Raw genomic sequence first — 27,584 nt, forward strand, 5'->3', positions numbered from 1 at the left:
ATTCTAATTTTATAAACAATCTAATAAAAAAAAAAAACTATCAGTCTCTTAGGATGTTTATAATAATCAATTCATGTACCTGCAAAACTCTTTGTTGCCAATGGCCGTAGATACCGGACTTAATTTAAATAAAAAAAATAAATAATCACTTTAGTATATATGTATTATACATTATATATAATATACATTTGACTGGTATTTATTTCGTACTAAATTAAGCATTTATTTCATAGATTTAATTGATATATTATAAATGTTAAGTACCTATGCTTGTTTCTAAATGTTACTCAATGAATTATCTAAGAAAGAAAAAGAAAGTTATATTTGTTTTAATAATGCACCTAGGTATATACAATAATAAAATAATAATCGATGTAATATACGTATATGCGTGTAGTATACACAGTAAATATGGAAAGTGGACATGTGTTCTTATGTGTAATTTATGTTAGTCATAACTTCATAAGAATAGACCAGTCGAATAACTGATCACTCCGTTACTCATCAAAAGACTTTAATTTTACAGGTATTAAGATATTATTCAGAAATTAACGTTACCGCAATCGTTTTCTTATACTTTTTTTCTCTGATACGTGCATTTGTAGAGTTAACACACCCCCTCCCCTCCCCAACCATCAAAAGTATATCGATAAAAACGGTTGAACGGTGAAACTCAAAAACAATAATATTCTGTGTTATTACGTTGAGCAAAGTTATTGCGCTCGGCCGTGTATCAAGTACTTAAATGCACCAGCAGGTACAATATTAGTAATCACCAATCGGTGGTACAAAACGTTACGACAAGACGTGGCCGAAACAGCTCTTGCTCGTGAGACGTCGATTCGCATTCGTTTTGGCCGTTTCTCGGAAAAACCGCCGCGAACTCTGCGTAACGCGATTATCGCCGAGAGCTCTGCACCGGCAAAGTAACAAATGCCAATACTGTATATTACAATGTTATACTGTCTCGCCGTCGAAACAGTCGAAGACGTGTGTCGGCTTCACGCCACCGCTTTCTACATGTATAACATAATAATATCGTATAGGCGCACGTACCTACAAATGTATTTAATTGTTTTTATTGTTATTCTACTGCAATGATAATAACAACAATATCATATTATTGTAATTATCGTAATGACAACGCGCACGGTTCGTGCGGCGTGTGACGTCACCTTCGGCGTCCTTGCCCACGGTCGTCCAGGGGATTCACTTTCTTCCGAACCGGTGCACAGACACAACCGACGGTGGCGGCGACGCGCACACGCCCGGCGACTCTCTCTCCTTCTCGCCGACCGCGCCACCGCCACACTCCCGTACCTACACCTGTAACGCGCTCGGTCGTCGCGCGCACTGGAAACCCAACGGACCGGCGTGGCGGGCGGACGGGCGGGCGGGCGGGGGCGGGCGGCGGCGGCGTTTACTCCCACGATTTTCGGCGGCGACGGCGGTTAGAAGAGATCCCGCGCGACGACGCGACGCAGTGCCGCAGTATCCGCGGGCCCCGAAATACTCACGGTCCGCTCTGGTTCGCGTCTGTTATGTGCGTTAATCGTCCGCACCGCCACCGCCAGCACTACTCTGCCAGGGACGACACGCTTGGAACATGTGGTCGAGATGCGTCCTGATATTAGGTTAGTCGGATCACGTGAAATAATGTCTAATATTAGTTGTACGGTGATGTTTTATTATTATGCTAATATTGTATCGTCTGTCCGTTCGGGGAGTCGTACATAATCGGGGTGGTAAGGCGTTGTGATATCATATAGTTTCGAGGAGTTAAAACGGATTAAGGATAACTGGACGGTCACGAGTGTGCGTTGAAGAAAAAAAAATCTATTATGATGTAATCCGTAATAGTAGATACTCGAAATCGTGACCAAAAAAAAAAAAAAACACCTTTTACTGATAATAACTACGATGTGTACACATAGGTAACTACTTAACCATTATACTTTTGCACTAAAGGCACATCATTTTACTAGATTTATCCATTGTTTATTTAATCGCAATGTATTTAATATAAATTTATATTTTTCTTACGTACCTATTAGGTATATCAGTAAAAGAAAAATAATAATAATACCCGTGATAACATCAAACCCGAATTTTTAAAAAATCGTTTAATAATTAAAATAAAAAATTTTTATTAAATTATCAAATTAGTGAACACATTAAAATAGTATATTCTGGTCTATTATAAATCACACTGAAAATCCAAGAAGTTTGCTGTTATACTCATACATCGCTTTATGTACGACATTATAGGTAAAGTACGTAAAAACTAATGGTGTAAAGTTAGGAAACACAACCATAACCATTTCTTGCGAATTAATATACGGTTTTCTTGTCATCTGGAAAAGCACGAGTTCACTGCGTGAACCACATATTCATTTTAAAAAAGGTTTTTTTAAGACTTCATAGATCACAAAGCCATGAGATAAATAACTTATAACTTTTAAATTTAACACAGAAACAAATAAATAAATAACGTTGTTTTGTTTTATTTCTTTTCAAATTTGGTTTGATAAAAATAGATTTACGTGAAAGAGAGCCTTTGTGTTGTAACTCCACTGCAGCTAGTGCAGATATACTTTTTCCTTTAAAATTAAACGCTATTTCAACACTGCATTCATGTTTCAGGTTTACGTGATTTGTCGAAATTATGATTCATTATAGTAAATTAATAACTCAATTATTTTTATTTTAATAATTATATGGAATGGATTTTAGTGTATTTTTATAACTTTTCTGACTTAAATTTCTCATTTTTGCTAAAACCGTTCAGAATCACTTAAAATATATTAAATTATATAAAACAAATAAATTAAAAAACCATAAGTGTTCATAAATATAGGTACCTATATTTTAATATCAAATACATCACAGTAGTAAAATGATTATTCGATGTATTGGTGTAGGTATAACTAAACGTTTTATTTATATTCCTTTATAATACTTTTGAATTAAAAATGTCTTAATAATAATATACAATAATAATTTAATTGGCGTATTCATTATTTTTAAATGTTTTTTTTCAAATTTCAATTATCACATAGCTTGTGTTATTATTTCAAAATTTATGAAATACGTAATTTGTGGACACAGCCTCAAAAAAATTAAATTTTGACTATCAAAATTGGTAATTCCGTAAGAAGTTTATTGTATACTATATACAGCATATTTTTAAAATTCGGATACTTACTTATTGTTTAATATTAACGCAACTTGGCATGTAGATATTATGAATTTTAATAATAAACTTTCATCTAAATCCAGTTTGTACTAGCTCATAATCCATAAGATAGTTAAAACGTTAAAGCTTATATTTTGTCAGAATTGTATGTAAATTTATGTTTACGGTTTTTCAAGAACTCAGATAAGCAAGTGGTACATTCAAACGTATGCATCACGAATTGAGTTCATTAATTCAAATGTTAATCATTTATTCAAAATGTTTTAAACCGTGTTGATAATAAATTATATATTTATATAGGTAGTAGATACCTGTTATTAGTATAATAATATTCAATTGAATAAGCCCAATCATTATTTCTTGTTCATCAAAATATTATTATTCTCGGTATTTTTTTGCTCTCTAAATCTAAAATATCGGACACGAATTTTCTCATTTTTTTTGTATTAAATGATTTAATGACTTAGCAAAAATACACGAAAACATCTAATATAAAATAAATATGATTTTTTATTATTATTGAGTAGATTCAGTATTTATTATTTAAATAATTAATTATACCTGCTTGATTGATAAAATTATATTAATGAAATTATAAGTTGGCTTGACACAGGTATTTAACATCAACTAAACTCTATTATACAAGGTAGTCTGGATAACCGAATATAATTGTATAACGAAAACACAATTCGTTTCGTAGAGGACCAATAAAGATTACAGATTATTCTGGTATACTTGGCGCATTTCTCTAGATGTATTATCTGACAAGTGACAACATAACAAAGTCCAGTACTAATTTCGCCCATTATGGTTTTACATCCTCGGGCAGAACGTTATGATTTGGTCCATTAAATTGTCTTCCGGTCATGTCGTGGACTTCCCGTTAAAGAAGCACGCAAAAATAAAAAAACAAATTATATAAAAAATATGGCCCGTTATGTAAAACTGTACTCATACTGGAAGGCAAATCGTCTTCAAGTGATTCATTCAGTGAATTCATTCGAGGGAGACGAGAAGCGATATGTTTATTTTTTTGGTAGTTTCCGACCAAAAACAATGGTCAATCATGTCCAGCATAATAACGCATCGAATATTCTCACTGGAGTAATGATTCGTTTAACAGAAATACATTGGCACATTGTTTCAAGTGATATATTGTTTTTCTTATTCTTGAAGACACTAGGTCATTTTTAAACAGTTATATTTTTTTGTTTTTTTCCCAAATTAACCACAAAATAATATGTTGATCGTCTTTAAGCAGAATTTTAATACAAAAAAGTATAGATTATAACAGACAGTTAAAATTGTTAAAAAGCATGATTAATTTATGTTATTATTTATTTCAATAATATGTTAGTACTGAGTAATAAATTAATTCAAGAAAAGTACAAGAGCATAAGACAGAAATTCAGTTAGTGTTGAACAGGTAATTTATGTTTAGACAACCTATTTTGGAAATAACCTAAAACCATATCTTACATATTAAAATCGATATATTGAATTATTATTTTATGAGCATTCTTTAAAGTTTAAATGAAAAAATATTTTCAGAATTACAATATAAAAATAATGATATTTTTAAAAATGGCAAAATAAATTATTATAAAACATAAAATAAATTAGAGGTAACTATAATATTAAAAAAAAAAATTACATCCTTACTCTACCGAAACTAAATAATATACTAAATATACTATGCATATTATATATAGTATTAATTTTAATTATTAGAGCTAAATATAAAATATAATCAAATTATTATTCTCATAACCAGACAATAATTTTAAAATTAAATATATTTATAACACTTGTTTTAAATGTATTTAGTGTACTTAAACTAAAAGTAATGTGCCTATTTATTTATAATTTAATATTTATATTTTTTTTATTTAACCATTTAGATTTGAATGTACACCCAAAAATATCTACATTTATAAAATTAATTTTCATATCATTAATTGTGTAGTCGTATGAACATTTTACGTATAAATTATATTCGCCTAAATATGTCTGCATTGTCTGCATAATACGTATAATAACGATTTATATAAATGTTAATGTAAATTTTAACTATAGCATTAGGTACATTTTTAAAAAACTAATTATTTTATTATCATTATAATAATATTAATTAACACAAAATATGTTATAACTTAGTTACATTAAAAATATATGCAACCTAATTCTGACTAAATGACATATTTGACTAGTGAAAAGGGAAAAAGGAAAAATCTCTGTTATTTACATATCTAGCGAAGCTTATATATTAATAGTTAGAGGAATTTTCAGTAAATCAGTTAGTTCCCTTAGAACAGTCGATACTCTTTGAAATACACTAGTTAACTAAATGTCTGGAACACCCGGAAATATTTAACGACCGACAGTCGCACGTATTCAAATACTTAAACAATAATAATTGACCCACTTGTCGCGGTTTTTTTACTCCTTTTATGTTTTTTAATGGTTGCCCTTTTGTTTCGGGCTGAAGCGAAAGCCAGACGAGACAATAAATCTGAATTTATGACATTAAGCCCGTGTGCTCTGGTTGCCTGTCGTCCAAACAGAGGCCATATAATAACTTGGAGAATGCACGAACCACACGCGACCAATTAACAGGGATCTAAAATAAAAATCTCAAGTATTAATTATTATGATTACAAGAAGAACAATAATGAATATCACTATGGAATTGGTAATAACTAGCATACTCAATACTCATATGCCAAATCAACTTGACCCGATTCCTCAAAGTTGTGTCATGGGTGATACCATCATGTTTTATAATTGTATATGGTTTTTTTTTCCGAACTATTACACAATAGTGTAACACCAACGAAATGAGTCAGTAAGAGGAGCGACTTCGAAATAACGACAAGTCCTTCATTTTAATAATTTCAAGGAAAAATCTTGTATTCAATGTTTATATTTATGTATATTTGAATTCAAATTTAGGCATTGTTTCAATTCTAAAAATATTGATTGGTAATAGGTAATTACATTTATAATGTTCATTGTTCTATAATCGAAACGCAGTAATTACAACACAATATATAAATATATAATCGTCACTAATAATTAACTACGAAAGTTCTTATATTGATATGAAAAACTAAATAAATTCTTTTAATTACAAAGTATTAATAATGTAAAATGATATGTGTTCTTATACTAAACTTTGTTAAAAAAAATCAATAATATTGATTTTAGAAAACGAAAACATGCATGTTGGTTTGAATAACCTGTTAGTATCTTGTACCTTAACTATTAATAAATCTCATATTTCATGAACAACTGGAGTTTCTTGTTCTTTTTCTTCTAATGTTAGAATTTAGATAAAGTACTTATGATAAACAAACCCAGTATTACCCATACTCAGTTTCGGGTTTTTTGGTTAATCGATATCTTTTTAGTTTTTTCATTAACGATTTAGAAATCTATACTGGGTATTACTTTAACATTAATTAGAATTTATTAAGTTATATTTTTATTAAAAGCACAAAATTAAATTGATTATAAATTATGTGAATTCAAATAAGAGTTAACATCATGAAATCAATAAAAAAAACCACCTACAAGTACAGTACATTTAAAAATTGTATAGAATAAATAATTTTTCAACGTCTTAAAAAATAATATACTTGTATAGTTGTATGGGTACTGTAATAGCTATAAAAAAATGCTACTATGCTAGACTTCCGATTATTCATAGTTGAACCAAGGAAGCATTAATTTATAATAAGATGATAGATATTATTTTTTTTAAATATTAGTTAAAGGAAATAATTCAAATATACCGTTGTTCTATACCATGTGACAAGTAACTGTAGTTATTTAAAAATTGTTAACTTACATTTTTTCTATGAAAATTATTTTATTTTTTTATCAAATAATAATCTACTTATTTTATAAAATAAATATCTATTTTGATTACCTGTCTTATGAAGATTTTTAGTTTTTTACTAACATATCTTTTTTTTTTTTTGAACATTAAAAACAGTCACACCATTACATCAGAAGATTGCTTTTAATAATTTAACCTTAAATTGTATTTATTCTTTAAATTTAAATAAATAAATGTTTTTTATAAAATATATATTATAATCTCTATTCCTACCATGATTTTATTTTTAATATGAATGTTTTAGTGTACTTAAAAACTGTAATTAACGTGGTAAATATTTTAAGCTCAACTAGTTAATTTCAATAAATCATTGATCGGATAAAAATTAATTTTATCTTGATCCAAGTATCTGTGTATCGCATAGGTAACTTTAACGATATATATATATTATATTGTAACAATAACCTACATATTTATACCAAACGTTCTGTCAAGTGGATTGTCAAGGATTCGAAGTGTCATTATATGATTAGGTACAGCTATTTAGACCTTCCTAAGATTTTTACGATGTCCGAAATATCAACATACAAGAAACAACGACGTAAAAAAATTAGATATTCGTTTAAAAAATTACTAAACCATGACTATATATATATTTTCATCGTGTACTTGAAACAAAAAAAAAATGTTCGAGGTTTTCCGGTCCGTCTTTTTTTTCATTTAACAACACCCATGTAATCATCGGCTTAGTTTGTGTCAACGGTGGTCTCCTATAATATACATCGGAGAAAGCGATATGTAAAAAAAAAAAAAATAAACGCAAACGATAATGTATTAAAATATATTCGTATCTACATATACCTACTATTATACATATCTATAATATCGTTGTACGCAGAAAAATATTCTCTACACTAATTTTTTTTTTATTTCAACCTCATAGGCCGAATCTTACGGAAACGCGACCACTGCACCGCTGTACGGTCGTAATAATATTATACATATATTATATTTAATTCTATGTGTGCGTGTACACCTATACATTCGTTTTCGATCCGAAATACGACGACGACGCCGCCGTGAGCGGTTTTATAGAAACCAACGGTCGCGTCGTCCGTGCTTGGTTCGGCCGTCGGGTCCTCGCTGCGGCGAATGCGCGCGCGTGCTCGCGGAACGCCCGGCGCCGACGGTGCGCGCGATAAAGACCGCTGTTACGGCGACGACGTCACCCGAGGGATATTTTCACTGGTCCGCGGAAGGAAACGTCCGAGAAGAAGAAACACAACAACAAACGTGTTATTATTGTTTATAACCTCCAATTAATAATTTGTTCACCGCGATTATTCACGTCCGCGCGCCGTATACGTTGCGTATATGTGTATCTTGGTCACGACCTTCGAGCATCCGTGAACGGCCTTGTTGGGCCGATATTCGAGCGAGAGAAAAAATATAGGCGCACACGACGTATACTAATTTTCTTTTTCGTGTCTATACTACAAAACCGATATAAGCGTGCACGCGCATACTGCTCACACTCACAAATGTACTAACGTAAAATGTGTACATATAATATAATATTATATACATATGTGTATATATATATATATGATGTACCTACATGTAAGTATTTTAAGACGGCAAGAAAGAGAGAGAGAGAGAATACAATTGATGAGTATAGCGTTACATTGCTGCAAAAACGCCATTTCGTGGGCGGATGTATCTCCCGGATATTGTTTACTTCGACTTTCAGACAATCTCGTTTTCACCAGCCATTTCAACAACAATATCACTTTCGGTCAAAATATATTTTAAAATATCGAATAGTTTTTTTTTCAGAACTAAATGTTATAAGTGTCAAGTCAATTATCTAATAATAAGCTTTTGCAGTTTTGTGATACAAGTATCAATATATATTTAGTCGTATTTTAAATTAAACACGTAACTTTGATTCGTGAAAACACCATTATTCATCCATAATCATAATATATATTTACCATATTATTATTGACTTCAATAACATATTATAGTTTATTATTATTACCTTTTTTACTATTTAAGCCAATACTTTTATTTTGGTCAATTTAAACAATCACTTAATATTTACACTTATTGTTTTTTTTTTTTAAAAAGAGAATAGGAGGTGCGTGAGACTTAATATTGAAGTAAAAATAATCCTACCAAAAATCAATTATCTGCTTTTTAAACTTTTATTATTATTTGTTGCACTTTATTATTGTTTTTTTTTTTAATTAGTTTAATTTTTTCATACATCATACATACTTAAAAATATTATAATGATATCACACACTATTGGCAACTTTATTATAGTGGATAGGTAATAAATTTATTAATTCTACAAATGCTAATATTATTATAAAAATCCTGTTTTGAATATTTTATTTTAGCTATAATAACCTTTACAGATTGTTATTACCTAATTAATGAATTTCCCAAATGAAGGTATTATTACACCAGTTGAATATTATTATTTAAATTTTAAATCAAGTTTTAATAAAAAATATATCGATGAGTCAATAGTAAATTCTTCGTTTATGGTTTATACTCGTGCAGGGTTAACGCGTCATGCCTACACAATGAATAATATATTATAATGGCTTATAGGTGGGATTATAATACTTATTCTTTGACATACATATGAACACATAATGTATTGTTTTAAAACAACAAAACTACTGGTATTAAAAAAATAACTAATATAATCTATAATACAATTTTAGTAAATTGTTTTTTATTTTATTCTTTATCACCATATTTATTATATTCCTGTAACAAAGTAAAAATACACGAATATAACATACTCGATTTGGTTAAAATAATCTTTTTTTATATATATATTCTGTGCATATTGATTTGGTAGATCGTTCTTTATTCCAATTTTGAATTTAAATGTCATTCATTATCTATTATTATAATATTTTCAATATTAATATCGGATTTTTGGATTATTTTCTCTACTCCGTCATAAATTAAATATTATATACATATAGTATTTAGTTTCGTAACCAATATTTCACGTTATTTTTAAAATTAAGTTACAAGTTAAAACAAGTTACTTACAAACATTTCATTTTACCCAAGTCAGATTTTATAATCAATGCCCATTTGAATTAAATATGCATGTATAGTTACAGCGGTTATATAGTTTAAATTAAAAATGCATCAAGCTATATCATAGTTTAAGTTCCTTATATAATAATATTAACGAGTATTTCTATACATAATCTATTAACATTTGAGAATTCACCACTATTAGTTTTGTAAGGTAATCACGTACGACGTACCTATCTATTATGTACGTTTTATTGAATAGTAGTTGATAAATAATTATTATAAGTACTATGTAAGCCAAATACTTAACACAAACCAAGTACATAACCAAATATTATATAATACGAATTTTACACAATGTGATTCATCAAGTATATTTATCCCAATTTCATTCTTTAGTAATGTCTTTATTTAAATTTTGATTTTTTGTACTAGATGCCTATACTTCAAAATAATATTTTTAATAGATACCTTTATTTTATGTACTATTAAATACCTGTGTCGGTATAAACTTAGTTTTAGTTTAATTTTTTCAATTATGAATCTCCACGTTTTGCTGAAAATCGTTTGACAGATTATTTTATTTACATTTTGATACATACAAAAATACATATTTAAATAAGCAATTTCCGACTTATTAATCCATATTCAAAATAATAGCCTATGAGAATGGGTTTAGAAAATGCTTTAAAAACTACTTAAACTAATCTATATTAACATTGCATAGTTGTCATAAATATAATAAATACTTAACTAATTATCACAAGGTGCATTTTAAGTATAAAGTTGTAAGGACTATTATCCATTTAAATTTCAATAAACTGACTAACATAGTACAGAGTATATAAAATACAACATTCAGATATATATATATTAAATAATAGTATTTCTCACAACCTGAACTCATCAACAAAATTGCGACTTAAATAATATTTCAAGTGATTGACCTACAGTTAATCAACGTAATCGAAAAAAAGTTTTAGGTAATAATTCATTTTTTATTTGTATAACCAATCGAAATAAAGCTGTAAATAATAATTACTGTGTAACTAATGTCCACCAAAGTAAATTCATTTAAAAACGAATTATACTTTAATCGTAACTAAATATTTATTTTATTTTTATTATTAACTCACATTTATTGTATATTATACATTTTTAGTTTTTAAAATTATATTATGAATTCTGACTATTAATTATTATTTTTTTGAATTGATAAAATAACTACCTATGTTAACAAATATTATATATATATATATAATATTATAAAGATTAACAAGTTTAAAAAAATAATAAAAATATGTGGTAGATACATTATATTATAGTTAAAATATAAATATATATAATAGTAAATTACATTTTTATATTTTACAGGGATATGTTACTTAACCGTAAAAGCTGGTGTTGCAGTTCGTCATTTTGAAGACGGTTATTCACAAGGTAATTCCGATGATTCATATACTAATACGTGCATGTTATAAATTTATATATATATATATATATAATAGGTAGGTAGTAGGTACCTATATAATAATAAGTATGAACTATGCAATATATATCCATCTAGGTCATTATCACCCTGACGGTAATTCATAAAAATAATAGTTGCATAACATATTGACCTCTAGCACTTTCTCCAACCAAAAATGTTTTGGTAAAAAAAACTTATGTGGTAGGTACAATTTTTTTCTCCACACCTATCACGATTGTCTCGTGTGCGTTTTTTTTCTGAGAAGTCACAAATAGTTACATAACCGGTGTGTGTGTGTGACATTACGTTATGTAAGTATAAACGTATTGGACGAGAGAAAAGTAAAAAATAACATGTGTGAGAGGAAAAACAATTATGTTTATTTTGGCGTACATGTAATATTACATTATACTGATATACGGAACTGCATTTCCGATTTTTATGTTGTCGCACTTTCTCTGATATTCTATAGGAATTAATTTTTGTGCACCTATGAACGTTTTATATTTTTATATAATATGGTATCTAGTTTGAATATAAACATTTTATTAAATATTATTTATGTTTAACTTTTTTCTATTAAAAATAAGTAAAAGACAAATAAACCCGTGACTGATGTAGGTATTATTACTATTATTGTTATTATTATACTTGTTTATGTATTACATTTTTACAAAACAAAAGACCTTGCGCTGTTTAAAACATCTGACGGTAAGGCACCCGGATATCGTGCATAAAATGGAAAGTAAATGAGTGTAGGCGGCGTAATATATTTTCTTTAAAACACGCCGATTTACATATTATACGTAGTCTGTTTTGTCGGGTCGGTGAAATATAATATTAATTTTGTAAATATGTTCAGAAAGGTTACAAGTCCACTGTTTGCCACACGCTCGGCAAGTTCAATTGGTTGTACATAATTTTCACTTTGAACAACCTACGAATAACATTTTTAAACCAAGTTTATTTTTATTGATACAATATATACGTAGGTTTAGTATCTAACCATTTTTAACCTACACGTTCATTTGTTTTTTATTCTTTTAAATTATTATATAGTCACTGTACTAGAAAGTAACATAATTTTCAGCTTAAATTAGTAGTTTCCCACAACAATAAAAACAATAAAATTATAATTTATAAATTAACTAAATATTATAGGTACTTAGTTTATATTTCTAAATATTATAAACTGACAAAAAATATTTAATATAATTAATTAAACTAAGTAATAAGTTATCGATACACATCTAGATCTTAATTATTATACTCTTAAAAATGTTATGATAATATTAGGTACAGTAGATAAACATAAAATACATTTGTACATTTTTAATACTATTACAAAATGTATAATAAAAAATATTTATAAATGACAATTAAGTTTCATTTCACTTATGACATTCAGTCATTAAATGCTATTTGTATAAAAAAACTTTTTTCATGGATACTATTTTACAATGAATCATATAAACTACAACAATAATCTACCCTTTTAAAATTATTTCTTATTATAAATGATTTAAAATCTAATCAATTAATCTTAAAAGTAAAACGCATTTCATAGGATTAAACACACTCCTCGAAAATAATTAGGATTTTTTTTTGTACAGAAAGAAAATTACAAAATACTCGTACCAACATATGCAGAGTCAAACTGTGTCATGATTAATGGTAACTTGTAACATTCTATTTATGAGCGTGAACAGTAGCAATGAATGATCACCAGGTAGAACGTATTTAAATAAATGATTGATTAACAGATAAATAAATGATATTGACTTTAAATTATTTGAATATTTTTTTAAAATAAAAATAAACACTTTGAATATGAAGAAAACATTAATTTTTAAAAGTAATAAATAAATTTATCCTCCTAAATATAATGGACAATTTAATATTACCTAAAGTTAACTTATATATGTATATTTATTTTAATATATTTATAATAATTTGTGGGAATATAATATAACTGGCTACTAATTAGTGTGGGTTGTTGTTGTTTTTTAAAAAGAAAATGTACACCACGCCTCAGATGCAACCAAACGAGTGAAAGTTTTTCAGGTGTAAATATCGTTTATTTCTGAGCAATATTATTCCAGTCATACGCATAAAATCAAAATTTACTATTTCTAAAAATTAACTGTATAAGTAGTTGCAAGTCATTATTTCACTATAGCTATAACAGATTAAAAATTAAAAATCATTTAGACCATTTATTACTTCTTATTATTACCATTGTGTTTTAATTGTATTAACTAAAAAACTTTTAATAAATTTAACTGTGGTAAACTATAATATTTAGTTTTATACATTTGTGTTATAATATAATTAAATATGTAAAATTATTAGTTAATGATCACGTGTGTCATACTATCTATTATAACAATTTATCATTTTATATTTTTAAACTATATTGGTTGATTCTAAAACAATAGTCTCTTAAATACTTCTTAAATACTAATCAACGTATAAATGTATAATATAAATTTAAAATGTTAACTTCTTCACTGTTTATACATAAACTGAACTATACAGATGAGTGTTAATAATACGAAAGTAATATTTTATAATTGACATATTATACTTCAATTAAAATTGTATACCCTATCTATTACAATATAAAAGTGACCATTAAAGTGAAATCAGAATTGAAACTGATAAGGAAATACCTATAGGCTATATTAAACGCATTTATAAGTCCTTTACATATCTCAGTTTCTTGTATGCAATAAATATAGATTTAAACTATGATAAGGCACACAGAAAACTTTTGTGTAAAATCGTTTTCTTATTTCACCCACTGATTAAACAAACACATATTTCTTATCGACTATCGCAATTATCACATGAAAGTTACAGTGCTATTATATACTATAATACAATTTTATAGAGGGCGCCTAACTATGTTTAGATAGGTAATACAAATAAATTGTATGTTTCATGGAACCGTCCAAAGAACTGATTAGTGATTAGTTAGTTATCCTAGTGTTGCTAATTTACTTCCAATATCAAAGTAGGCCGACATTATCTTATTGAAGATTGAATTCACTCTCACACTATAGATTTCCATCTAATTTTTCCCATTCTTTGACGGTTTTGCGGTTGCAACACAGGGCGTCTGAAATTGTCTAATGATACCTATGTAAGTGTGTGGGGAGCACAAAAACAGATAACTTTCTATATGTGTCAAGTATAATACTTAATTATTTGAATTTTTTTTTATTTATGATTATTATTATCTATTTTTATTCTTGCTGTACCTCACCTAAACTGATCGCAAATTTATAACCATCGGCTTAGCGCCTACGTATATTCATATAATTAGCAGTACATTAAATCTGAATGAAAAAAGTAACTCTCACTAAAATTTTAAACATTATATTATCTTACGTTACATAAACAACATATATTTACATTTAATCGTTATTATTATGTCAATACGTGTAATTTATAAATGTTTAATGAAGCACCTACTGAAACTATTTATAATAAGTACTTCAATAAAATATAATTTGTATGATTAATTAAAACTTTGTTAGCAGGCTGTAAACACTTTCAGATGAACAATAAATAACTTACTATGAGTAGGGTCAAACATTTGTCAAACAAATAATAATTTATAGTTTATACTGAGTATTAAAAAAAAAAATGTTTAATCAATTATAATTTTTATATGATTTTTTGGATTTTGTTATTAATCTGTTTAATAGTTTTAACTTCTTGATATTTATTAAAAACGGCCATTGACTTTTTATTAAAATAAATTGATCAAGGTTCTTGGGTAGTGATTAGCTAGCTATAATTCCTAATATATAATAACTAGCCCGGAGATCGCCATTTGTTACTTTAGTAATATGTAGATTGTAGAGTGTAAAGGTCTTAGAAATAACCCGTGATTAATTGCCTATATGGCAGGTTTAACATATACAACTCGTGCATAAATATGAGTACATAACACTACTTTTACTTAAATAATTGAGTACAATTAAAAATATAAAATGTTACTTCCCATTAAACTTTTAGTTTCTAATAAATAGAATAAATTATATTTGTTACAAATTTGACTGATTATACCCAGACAACTGTTTTCATCTTTTAACCTAATAAACTTACTATTTTATTGATAATATTTATATTATAAAACTTATTTTTGTAAGCCATACTCCTATGTATGTACATAATATAACATCATAAGTTATATGCCTATTGTAATATTGTAGAGTGTATTATAGTAATGAGTACTGGGTACCAACTACCAATGCAAGGAGAAAGTGATAAGTGTTGAGTCATTTATATGAATTATTATCATAATAATAATTATTGCCCATTCAAATAATAATATGTTTAATAAAACAATAATGGTATAATTACTAATAAATAATCACGGTCCCTTATTATATTAGGATAGTTAGTTTAATTACCAATTACAAAAAATATAATATTTAGGTATATCTATGTTTATTATCTTAAAAATATATAGTTATTACATTTAAATGCAACATTCGTTTTAGCTCCCCTCTACGAACCACTATAACATTCTTCTAATAATTTTTATATTATATTAAAACATAAAGTATACATTTTTAATTTTAATAATTCATGTATTTTATGACAGCTTACGACTTTACTGGTAGACACCAGTATCATATAAATCGACCACCTAGACAAACTGTCCGAGAATCTTTTCACTTTCCTTCAATCGATAACCAGGATCAAATAGGATATAGCGATGTTACATACCCAGAAGGTAGAAGCGCTAAATCAGGTAGACGTGCCAAATTACCATCCGAGTTCCAAGAAACTCTACCTGAGGAACAGACTGAATATCCACCTGTCGGTACGGAAGAAGCTCGGTATTTATCTCCACAAGCCATAGCCAAAATTTCAGAAACTCTTGGCGCTATCAACACTGTGGGGAGGTACCTAGTTAATTATACAAGGGGAACCACAGATGACAGACTCGACAGCCCACAGAGTTATCCAGTAAGTAAGTATATCTTTATAGAGAATAAAATAAGAATCTTACATAATATATAGCATATATATACATATATGTATAGGTATAACGTATTCAACTTTTAACATTATTTAATTTACTTATAAAGTAATCAGCCTCTTTTATAATATCAAAGTATGCGAATTCTAATAGATATTTTTTCATTGTCGTAAATGTTTTCATAGTATGATAAGAATTAGAAAATGAAAATTATTTTAAATTATTTATAGTTTTTTAAAACGCAATATTGAATATTTAACATAATTTATTTCTGAGTTACATATTTGTGCTTTGCGCATACATAAATTAGAAGACATTTGAAACTTTAACAATTTAAAGATAACATAAGTAAATAACCAATAAACATCCATAAATAAATTGACTTCCGTATTAAACCGGATGGGTCAGCTGAATTTGGTCGACAAATACTGATGTATGAGAAGGTTTGCAGAAACAAGGTGACCTGCCATCTGCAATATTCACTATCAGCAAAAACGTACTTGGTCGAAATATGACTGATATGGTAGTAAAACCATTAGTGAGTCTGGGTTCAGGCAAGGTGGTGTCACAAGACAATAGACCATGCTCTACACCGGATGGTTCTCAGGGAAACTGTGAGGACCTTAGCAATTGCCCACAGTTGTTGCTCAACTTAGGGCATCTTAGACAATCCATATGCTTTAAGAATTTGTTCGTGCCAGGCGTGTGTTGCCCAAAAAAAACATCTGAACCGTAAGTATAACTATTTTTAAGGAGTATACTAGTAACGTAAGTGAAAGACTAAAAAATAACCAACATTTATAATTTTCGAAATACTTAATTAGGTATGCTCAAGATAAATAAGATTTTAGTAGAATTTTAAATTCTCATAATATTTTGTATGTATTATAAAAGAATACATAAGTATTGATGCAAAAAAAGCCTTTGACACAAACATACAAATTACAAAATATTCACCCTGCTTAAAAATTTAAATAATTATTAAGTATGTTGGACTTAATATATTTCTTAGTTTTGATACCTGCATGCATATTAAATTATTTTATACCTATTCATTAGTTCCTAATCAACATTTCTACTTCTTTCTTAATGACAGGGAAATAAATTATATTGATTAAGATAAGATACAATCAGCCTTTATGTACTATCTTATCAAGTGATTTTCTAAACTAATTATGATTTATTTTATGTAAAATTTGTATTATATTAAAATTGATAATTACACATGCCTATCCACGTACTTTTTTTTGGAAATCGTCAATGGACATTTTTTGTTTTATCTCAACATAAGAGTAGAAAGTAATCCAATTGGAAGGGAAAAACGATTTTTAATAATATATACATACACACACTATATTATTCTTCTTTAGACCATTATCTCGTCCGTTTGTCTTATTCATGCGTAAAACTTAATTGCCGATGACCTTGCCCACCACATTCACCGTGTCCTCACGCACGCGCGCGCTTTCTTGCGATTACGATACACAAATGAACAGTCGCGTCTATGCACGACATGCCGAACATTACCGAAAGGATAAAGAAAGGACAAAAAAACAATACGCAGCTATTCGATTTGTAACCGCTATTGCGCTCTATTTAACGCGCTTACTAAAAATTTCATTTGTTTATTAACACGCCTGTCTATGCGTGTTTGACTATCTAATCAAACATTGATTTTCACTTTTCATTTTCACGTCACAAAAATATATTATTCACATATAAAAGGGGCTAATTACAGTGAAAATGTACTAGAATAAATTAGGAAATTCCCATATGTAATGTATGTTGAAACCCTCCGTTGTGTAAGCACTTCCACAGCTATTATCTATCAAGTTTGACATGATTTTCGTTTTCACTTTTAGTATTAGATAATGCCATTGTGTCAATGAACAACATTTTTCAATATTTAACAAATGACGGAAATCAGTACGTAGTCAAAAATTAATATATCCTAACGTAATTTGTTGATTATAATTCAAACAAAAATGTATTCAATTTAGAGAAATTTTTGTGGTAACAGCGTTCCAAGTTTCAACATTTTATATACTGCATGGATATTATAATAACCGAATTTTATGAAAGCATGAATTTGTGGTCAATTCAACAATTATTTGTATAGCTATTGTAAATTATGTAAAAAATAATATAAAAATATAAGTAAATTTAAATAGTTTAAATAATAGTCATTCAATTTTTATTTAATTGTTTTCATTTTAAATATGATCATTTTTAAAACTGTCAAAACGGATTTTCATTCAAGATACTAATAAAAATAAAAATGTTTATGTACATTTTAATATTATAGCTATATAGATATTAAAAATACACTATCATATTATATAATAACAGTGCTACTGAACTTCATGAAGCGAAATGAGGAATTAAGCACTTAGTCTCTATATACTCTCAGTATCTATCAGTACCTTAAGATTTAATATGTGCTAAGTATTAAAAAATATTAAAATATATATATTATTTCAACATAATAAATAAATAAAATTAGATAAATATGTTTATAAACAAAGTAAATAAATAATTTACACAACTTTATTTTTTATTTTCTTATAGAATTGTTCCTGAAAAACCTTCAAAACCAGAACACTACGTGACACAGACTACAGTCACTAGACCGCCGACAATTACCCGGCCACCCCCGGCTACTCGACCACCGCCCGCTAATATTATTACATTGTCTACTAAATCACCAATACAAGTAGCGACTAAACCAACAATAAGTTCGGTGTCTTCTAATACTATTGATGAAGGTATGTACAGTTGATAAATTAGTATATATAATAATTAATATAATAATAAAATTCACCAAATAAATCAAAAAATTATACACATTTAAATTATAATATAATATAATAAAAATAAAAATACTTATAAGCATAGGCTCATATCTTATGATTTTATTTTAGTTATATTTAATGATTAAATGAATTAAATATTATAATAATATATAATACATTATATATTATAATTCGTATTATTAACTAATCAATGTAAAATCAATATTTATATTATTAATAAACCTATCTTAACCTAAATACTTATAATTGAGTATTTGAGTAATAGAATTAGACAATTAGTATTAGAATTAGAATAGACTTATAATTTCCCGTTAAAACTCGTATCAAAGTAGCAGTTAATATTTTTAATATATTTCATCACCATGTCACGCTATAGTAAATATGTTTATTTAACGCATAGCTGTTATATTAAGTATTTAGGTACTGTTGTTCTTATTTATGACAATTGACTGAGTAGTAAACTTGTATTAATATTCTATTTCAATTATATGTAGTAGTAAATTTTTCTTATAAAATATACTTTTAACGAACTCTTGCATTTATATATATATTTAAAAATTCGCATTTAGTAGTAGATATGTACAAAATACGTTGGTAATTAAAATAATGGCTCAATAACCTTAGTTACAAACTATAAAAATTATTCTACGGGAATTAAAAGGAAGATTAAATCTAAGCATGTCATTGTTTATATCCGTTGTGTTGACATTTTCAGAAGATTGAAGAAAACGACTTTTATATAATGTAATATTACTAATATGGCCTAACTTATTTGATACATGAATAAACATACAAATAAATAATTTTCATTTTTTAAATTATTGGTATTTTAATATAATAACTAATTATGTAATAAATAAAATTAATAAAATTTTATTCAACAATAATTTTGAATTATAATTGTGAACATCACATAAATGTTATTTAAGAAGCTATAAAGTTCAATCAATAATATTTCTTATAATTTTTAAATGGGTTACTTGTAAACAAATTGAATTTAAAAACAGACTGTGGACGACCAGAAGTACCAAAATTCCGAGTAGTCGGAGGAGACGAAGCTTTACCAGGTCGATGGCCATGGATGGCAGCTATATTCTTACATGGTCCTAGGAGAACTGAATTTTGGTGCGGAGGCTCATTAATTGGACCTAGACATATTCTCACAGCTGCGCATTGCACACGAGATAATAGACAAATGCCGTATGTTTTATTATGGATTACATTAAGCTTAAATTACTGTGCCAAGAAAACTTAAAACTAATAAAAAAAAAAAGTCACTGAGAGATTAAAGTAATTTATTTTTAATGAATTTTACTTTTCAGTTTTAATGCCAGACAATTTACAGTTCGACTTGGTGACGTAGACCTACGAAGAGATGACGAACCTTCGTCTCCTGAAACATATTATGTTGTCGAAGTCCGTGGACATAATAAATTCTCAAGAGTTGGTTTTTATAATGATATTGCAATACTCGTATTAGATCGACCTGTCAAAAGGAGCAAGTACACAATACCTTTGTGTTTACCTCCTAAAAGTTCTAAGTCAGATACTTTTGTTGGTCAAAGTCCGACAGTTGTAGGATGGGGCACTACGTACTACGGTAAATTTATTAAAGTTGAAATAATTATACAATTAAAATAACACAATTTAATTTAAATTAATTAAACAGGTGGTAAAGAGAGTACTGTACAAAGACAAGTTGACCTTCCTGTATGGAATAATAACGATTGTGACAGAACTTATTTCCAACCAATCAATGAAGACTTTATTTGTGCAGGATTGAAAGAAGGGGGAAAAGATGCTTGTCAGGTAAACTTTAATCCAAAAATATTTTAATTGAGTGTATTATAAAAACGATATGATTTTAGGGAGATTCTGGAGGTCCGTTAATGCTAAAAAAAGATGGTAGGTGGATACAAATTGGTATTGTATCATTTGGTAACAAATGTGGTGAACCTGGCTATCCGGGTGTGTATACAAGGGTCACCCGATACTTGGATTGGATTAATGATAACATTAATTGATCATATTTCGACAACTAAAGAAGCATCAACGATAAATGTAAATTAATTAACGATAGCGTAAATGCCAAACTTTTGTACCTATATTTAATATTTATATATATAGATTTTAAATCAAGATATTACAAGATTCATAATATACCTAGCTAGTGTTTTTTTTTTTTTTTTGTAATTGTCGACATTCTCGTCGTTAATAAATTGAACAATTATTTTAAATGTGAATCGTTTTGTAAATAAAATATATGAATAGAATCTCTCATGTTTTTATTTCTTAAATTCTCAAAGAAATATTTAATCATAGCTATTTATTTATCAATCATAACCAAGACTATTAGATATATAAGTAGTCTAAAATCTAAATAATGTTATGAGTTGTAAAAATATTATAAATAAACGATTGCATTTAAAATTTTTATAAAGTATCAGAAAATTGCTTACACTTGTATAATGTATAATTTTATAAAATTATCTTATTATTTGTATATTACTGAATTATATTCATTATTTATAAATTGAATTTCGAAATATATTTAATTTTTTAAATAAACATTAAATTACCTAACTGTTTAAAAAAACTTTAATTTATCCATAAAAAAATGTACATAATGTAATATTATGTAATATTATATATAAAAAAAATGAATACAAATTTAAGAAAATCGCTGAACAAAATATTAAGTAGTCCTTACTTAATATGTTATTTTTGTAAAAAGTAAGTACATTGGCATTTAAAATAGTTTCAATATTAAAATATTAAAGAAAAAATAATAAGTTATTACAATAAAATTCTACCATAACACATCAAAATGCTGAACGAATTTTTAAATTAGGGATATAATCATATAAATTAAATAGAACTCAATTTTTTCCTATTACATGATAGAAACGTTGGCAGTAAGCCAGTAAGTATAAATTTTATATTTCTTATAAATTAGAAAAGTTAAATTTAACCACGCAAATGTTATTAATAATTAATAAGGCTTTAAACTGCTCCACCCCTATTGTAAAATAAATAATAATGGCAACAATAAAAATACCTGTATTCACTGTTCATTGTTTAGTTTATCGACACACTAAATCGTAGCTTTTACATTTTACTGTTACTTATATTGCATCATTTCAACATTACACTTCTTAAAATCATTGAAAACTTTATAGTTACTTTCAAAAACTAAAATAAAATAGGTACTCATCAACATGGCATCAAATAATCAGTTTGTAACATTTAATAATGGTGAAAAGTATCCAATTTTAGGATTTGGAACATGGAAGGTAATTATATTAAATTATATTTATAATTTTTCATTGAAAACGTACATAACTAAGAGTTTAAATTTATATTGTTGGTTATCAATCATTGTTTAAAAATAAACAATCAAAAATTTGTATTAAGCAAAAATACACAGAAAATATAAATTTCATAAAAATAAGTAATGTAAATTATTCCGTAAATATTGACTATTGTATTAATATAATTTAAACAATGCTAATAACCATTTTTGTCGAAGCTTTAATTAAAATAAATAAAATATTGTAAAGAAAAATGAGAATCATTTTTATTTATTATAATAATAATTAATATAATTAAGAAACGTTTCATAAAAATTTTTTATTAATTTTTAAATTTTAATAAGATGTAATGCATGTGAAACATAGCAAAATTTAATTTCATAGAAATGATAAAGTATTGGAAAAATCATTTTAGAATTAAAATATCTATGTAAATATATATAGTCTTTATTTTACACAAACATAAATAATAATATAATAATACTTTTGATGGCATCAACACTTTATTAAAAGATTAATGTATTCCTATTTTAAGGCAAATATTTTAAATACAAATCATCGTATCCAATCTCATTAAATCCAATATATCTATTACCTATATACATTTTTATAAAATCAAAAATGCATTTATGATCTTAATTTTAATAATTACCATTTAGATAGTCTGAGAGTATAAAATGACACTGTATGACATAACTACGTGATATCTTACAAATTGTACGTTTTGAAAAATCTATTTAACTCTATTATATTAAATATTAAAGTAAGTGAACTGCAAATCTATTATTAAATTTATAATTAAGAATATAATCTGAATAAATGAATCTTATAAAATTTTTTATACTAATTATTAGAAAAATAAAAACATTTAACTCAACTTTTAAAGAAAACTCCAAATCATTAATTAAAATTAAAATTAAGGCTTAAGAGTGTTAATGAGTTATAAATAAAATCGAAAAAAACACTTTTGATAAAATTTTAAGGTGAACATTTTAAAAATTCGGAATGTATGGTTTAAAAAGGTTTTTTTTATGTATTATAGCGAAAAATAGTATAATATAGATGGTCAGCTGGTCAGGTTAGGTTAGACTTAGGTTAGACTTAGGTTAGGTTAGGTTTAGTATAGAAAGTTAGTTTATTTTATTATACAAATAAGTACCAACCTATATTATATTATTATAATATGAACTTGATATAGGTTCATAAGCGGACATTTGATTGAATTTTAGGGGGGCTATAATAGTCAAATGTAAAGTGACCCCACGTCTCCTTTTTATACACAAGTATAACATATTACCTTCGATTTTTGGGGTCTATTGAAATACTTGGAGGGCTGTGCCGCCCAAAGTCCCCCCCTCCCGATGTTCGCCAATTTATAGGTTTATTGAATATTGTTTAATAAGTAATATAATATGTAGGTATAAATGTATAAATTTGCCTATGCACAATAATAGTTACACAACTCAAAATCATGCATTTTTCAGTAGAGCCGCGGATTGAAAATTTGAAGAAACTTTGTTTTAATTTATTTGTCTTATTTTTAGAAAATAATGTACGGATTTTTAAGAAATTATTTTAATGTTGTACATATAATTACAATTTTGTTTTGTTTCTCTTTTATTCATATTTTTTATATTTAAAAATATTTTGACTTATGTCATGGTTCATGAAATTATACATAACATGGCATTGCAAATAGCATGTAGCAACTAAAAAAACATCATTTTTGAGTTGTTTCACTATTCTAGTGCATAGGATAATATTGCATAATACATTGTATGATGAGATTTTAATTTTATAAATAAATTATATATGTACCTATTTAAATATTTCTATAGTTTTATTTTCATAATTTTTGTGGTACATATTTAAATTTTAAATCTTTGTATATTATTTTGTGTAATTTATTTAACTATTTTATATAAAATGTACTATTTTTCATATGAATTATTTTGACTTCCATAATTAATGGCATCGGTACCAATGTACGTAATAGGTATACGTTATACTTAGATAATAAATTATATTGGCACCCCCTGCCATTGCATATTCAATCATTGCCTATATCCGATTATCTAGTTTTATGTGTCCCAACTATAAAGTATTTTTGATGTAAAATATTAAGTGCATATTATGATAAATGAAAATCGACCATGATAATACTACGTGTTATAATATATATTATAACAATACCTACCTTAAAAAATTAGTAAGGTACTAATTGTTTACAAATATCATAAAAAATGATTAATAATATTGTATTTAACTATGAATAGTGACTTTACAAATTCTATTAGGTATAAATAATGGTTAATAATTATTTCATGTTGACTTTATAGGACTATTATTAAATAAATAATTGGAAAAAATAGGAAAAAACTTAGAATCATATCTTTAAGTCTTCGCATTGATTTTGTTGGTAAGGTTATACAATAAATTTTACAATTTTTCGAAATGTTTAGTACTTATTTATTTATTTATTTTGCTACACCAGAAACTAATGTAAACATCAATAATTCAAAGTTCCAAAATACTTTATTTTGAATTATGTATTATGAAACCTTTTAAGGGGACTCTATACCCATACTATGCGTTGTTTCCATTTTAAAAGGCATACTATTAGTAATATTACTAATATTATATTGTATGTTCTGAATAATCACATTAATAAATATTTCATAATTTATACTATACTTATGTTAAAATATATGAAATATGAATTATATGTATATTATAATTTTATAATGTAGTCAAAACCCGGTGAAGTTGAAGAAGCAGTGAAAATTGCGATTGATACAGGTTACAGACATTTTGATTGTGCAATGTTTTATGGAAATGAAAAAGAAATAGGAGATGCTATTAATCAGAAAATTGATGAAGGTGTATTAGTTCGTGAAGATTTGTTCATTACTAGTAAAGTAATTACATTTTAATCTAAAGAAAAATAGAAATATTTATCAAATTATAAATTATATTCTTACGTTCAGTTATGGAATATTTTTCATCAACCTGATATTGTTGAAACAGTGTTAAAAAAAACTTTATCAGATTTACAAGTTGAATATTTGGATTTGTACTTGATTCACTGGCCTATGGCTTTCAAAGTATGTATCATTCAAAATTTCAAAAAGAACAACAATAATAATTATACTTATATGGAGTAAAAATAATGTGACATATTAGGAGGGCGGATTAAATGATGATTTTATTCCCAAAGACGATAATGGTGCCACAATTGAAGGTAATGGTTCATACATTGATACATGGAAAGCTATGGAAAAATTGGTAGAAAACGGTCTAACAAAATCAATAGGTGTATCTAATTTTAACAAAAATCAAATACAACAAATATTAGAAGTAGCTGCTATAAAACCGGTTAACAATCAAGTATAAACTCTTATGGGTATATCTAAAATGTTTAATGCTTATATCATTGATATTTTTTTGTTATTATGTATAGGTTGAATGCCATCCTTATTTAACCCAAAAAAAATTGAAAGAATTTTGTGACGAACATGATATAATATTAACTGCATATAGTCCACTAGGAAGTCCAGATAATCCATGGAAAAAACCTGAAGACCCAACTCTCTTAGAAGATCCTAAAATTATGGCCATCGCAGAAAAATATAATAAAACTTCAGCTCAGATATTAATAAAATATCAAATTCAAAGAGGAATCATGGTTATTCCGAAGTCTGTAACTAAGAGTCGTATTGAATCCAACTTTGAAGTATGGGACTTTGAACTTGAACAAGAGGATATTGATCAAATCGATACATTTGATTGCAATGGTCGCTTCGTACACATGAAAGGGTACCTACCTATAATATTAGCAAGTTCTTTAAGATATATTTGCAAATGTATTTACTATTATTAAAATAATTATACTTTTTTTTTTTTTTAGGAACATGCATTTTAAGGATTATCCATTCAATGATGCTTATTAAATTAACAGTAACTCGGTATTTTATAAGATACACATAAACACATTTTATCACTATAATAGGTATAACTATAATTAATAGTTTAGTTTAAATACTTTCTAATATCTTACTTAACCTACTACAATAAAAAAAAATATATATGTTAGTATTGTAGGAATAAATTTTTGGAATTTGTTGTGTTCCTTTTCTTTTAATACTATCAGTATGCAAGGCAAAATAAGTAGGTACTTAATTAGTATTTAATAAAAATATTAAAATTTTTTTTTTTTATGAATTTATTATATTTTTCAAAAAAATAGTAAAATGTCATACAGAAATCTGAATTTGTAATACAATAAAATGAGTGTATCAATGATGATTCATATGCTCTTACACTATTAGAGTATTTTGTATGTGAGCATTTTAATTTTTTTTTATAACTGCGAGATACAGACATGGACCGGAACTGATTAGTGTAGGGAGCGACTTACTTGCCATACTTAATCTGGAACGATTACAATACACTCATTAGTATTTAGGTTAAGCCGTAGATTATACAGACGTAAAAACTCTAATATAGTGATAATGATGATGATATTAATATATTAATATAGTGATTTTATTTATGATGTTTAAATAAATAATTTATTAACTAAGAATTTTTTTTTTTTTTTTTTAATATCCTATAGGTTTTGTGTTGAAAACAAAAGGTGATATCTCGTTGACTGTGCAAATTTTGAATAACCATCGTTTTAAAATACTTATTAGTATACGTTAAATTCCAAAAAAATAAAAAATAAAAATTTTAGGTACGCTAAATTAAACCAAAAACGTTTGCTAAAACATTGTACGTATAATAAAAAAGAAAAATCACGAACGCAATAACTTAAAAGTTGAAGATTTCTGGATTTTATTTTTTGCAGAAATGCTTTTGACTCGTAAATTTACGTACCTATGT

At 26.7% G+C, this 27,584-nt stretch overlaps 2 protein-coding genes across 3 annotated transcripts; both read left to right on the plus strand.

The window, feature by feature from the left end:
* Window positions 1-1,463: 1,463 nt before the first annotated feature.
* Window positions 1,464-21,556, plus strand: LOC113551337 (proclotting enzyme-like). Of its 2 annotated transcripts, none has more exons than XM_026953522.1 (9): window positions 1,464-1,634; window positions 11,481-11,546; window positions 16,196-16,567; window positions 17,020-17,308; window positions 19,145-19,341; window positions 20,397-20,589; window positions 20,712-20,989; window positions 21,059-21,198; window positions 21,258-21,556. In XM_026953522.1, the coding sequence occupies exons 1-9, from the start codon at window positions 1,607-1,609 to the stop codon at window positions 21,411-21,413; spliced, it is 1,719 nt and encodes a 572-aa protein (XP_026809323.1). In that variant the 5' UTR covers window positions 1,464-1,606; the 3' UTR covers window positions 21,414-21,556. The 2 variants fall into 2 exon arrangements, with proteins under 2 accessions (XP_026809323.1, XP_026809324.1); XM_026953523.1 differs by having other exon boundaries at window positions 16,196-16,563; window positions 17,028-17,308.
* A 984-nt stretch (window positions 21,557-22,540) lies between these two features.
* Window positions 22,541-26,761, plus strand: LOC113552119 (aldose reductase-like). Its single transcript, XM_026954826.1, has 6 exons — window positions 22,541-22,682; window positions 25,451-25,618; window positions 25,688-25,804; window positions 25,884-26,087; window positions 26,161-26,516; window positions 26,608-26,761. Exons 1-6 carry the CDS (start codon window positions 22,608-22,610, stop codon window positions 26,648-26,650), a joined length of 963 nt encoding a protein of 320 aa, XP_026810627.1. The 5' UTR covers window positions 22,541-22,607; the 3' UTR covers window positions 26,651-26,761.
* The last annotated feature ends 823 nt before the right edge of the window (window positions 26,762-27,584 follow it).

The sequence above is a fragment of the Rhopalosiphum maidis genome, chromosome 2 (genome assembly GCF_003676215.2).
Source record: "Rhopalosiphum maidis isolate BTI-1 chromosome 2, ASM367621v3, whole genome shotgun sequence".
Lineage (NCBI taxonomy): Eukaryota > Metazoa > Arthropoda > Insecta > Hemiptera > Aphididae > Rhopalosiphum > Rhopalosiphum maidis.

Excerpts from the sequence above, each read along its gene's own strand:
- LOC113551337 (XM_026953522.1), top strand. The coding sequence starts at position 1,607 with ATGTGGTCGAGATGCGTCCTGATATTAG. Across the intron at positions 16,568-17,019 it reads CCCACAGAGTTATCCAGTAA|GTTTGCAGAAACAAGGTGAC; the intron begins GTAAGTATATCT and ends ATGTATGAGAAG. Across the intron at positions 19,342-20,396 it reads TTCTAATACTATTGATGAAG|ACTGTGGACGACCAGAAGTA; the intron begins GTATGTACAGTT and ends ATTTAAAAACAG.
- LOC113552119 (XM_026954826.1), top strand. The coding sequence starts at position 22,608 with ATGGCATCAAATAATCAGTTTGTAACATTTAATAATGGTGAAAAGTAT. Across the intron at positions 25,619-25,687 it reads ATTTGTTCATTACTAGTAAA|TTATGGAATATTTTTCATCA; the intron begins GTAATTACATTT and ends TCTTACGTTCAG. Across the intron at positions 26,088-26,160 it reads TAAAACCGGTTAACAATCAA|GTTGAATGCCATCCTTATTT; the intron begins GTATAAACTCTT and ends TATTATGTATAG.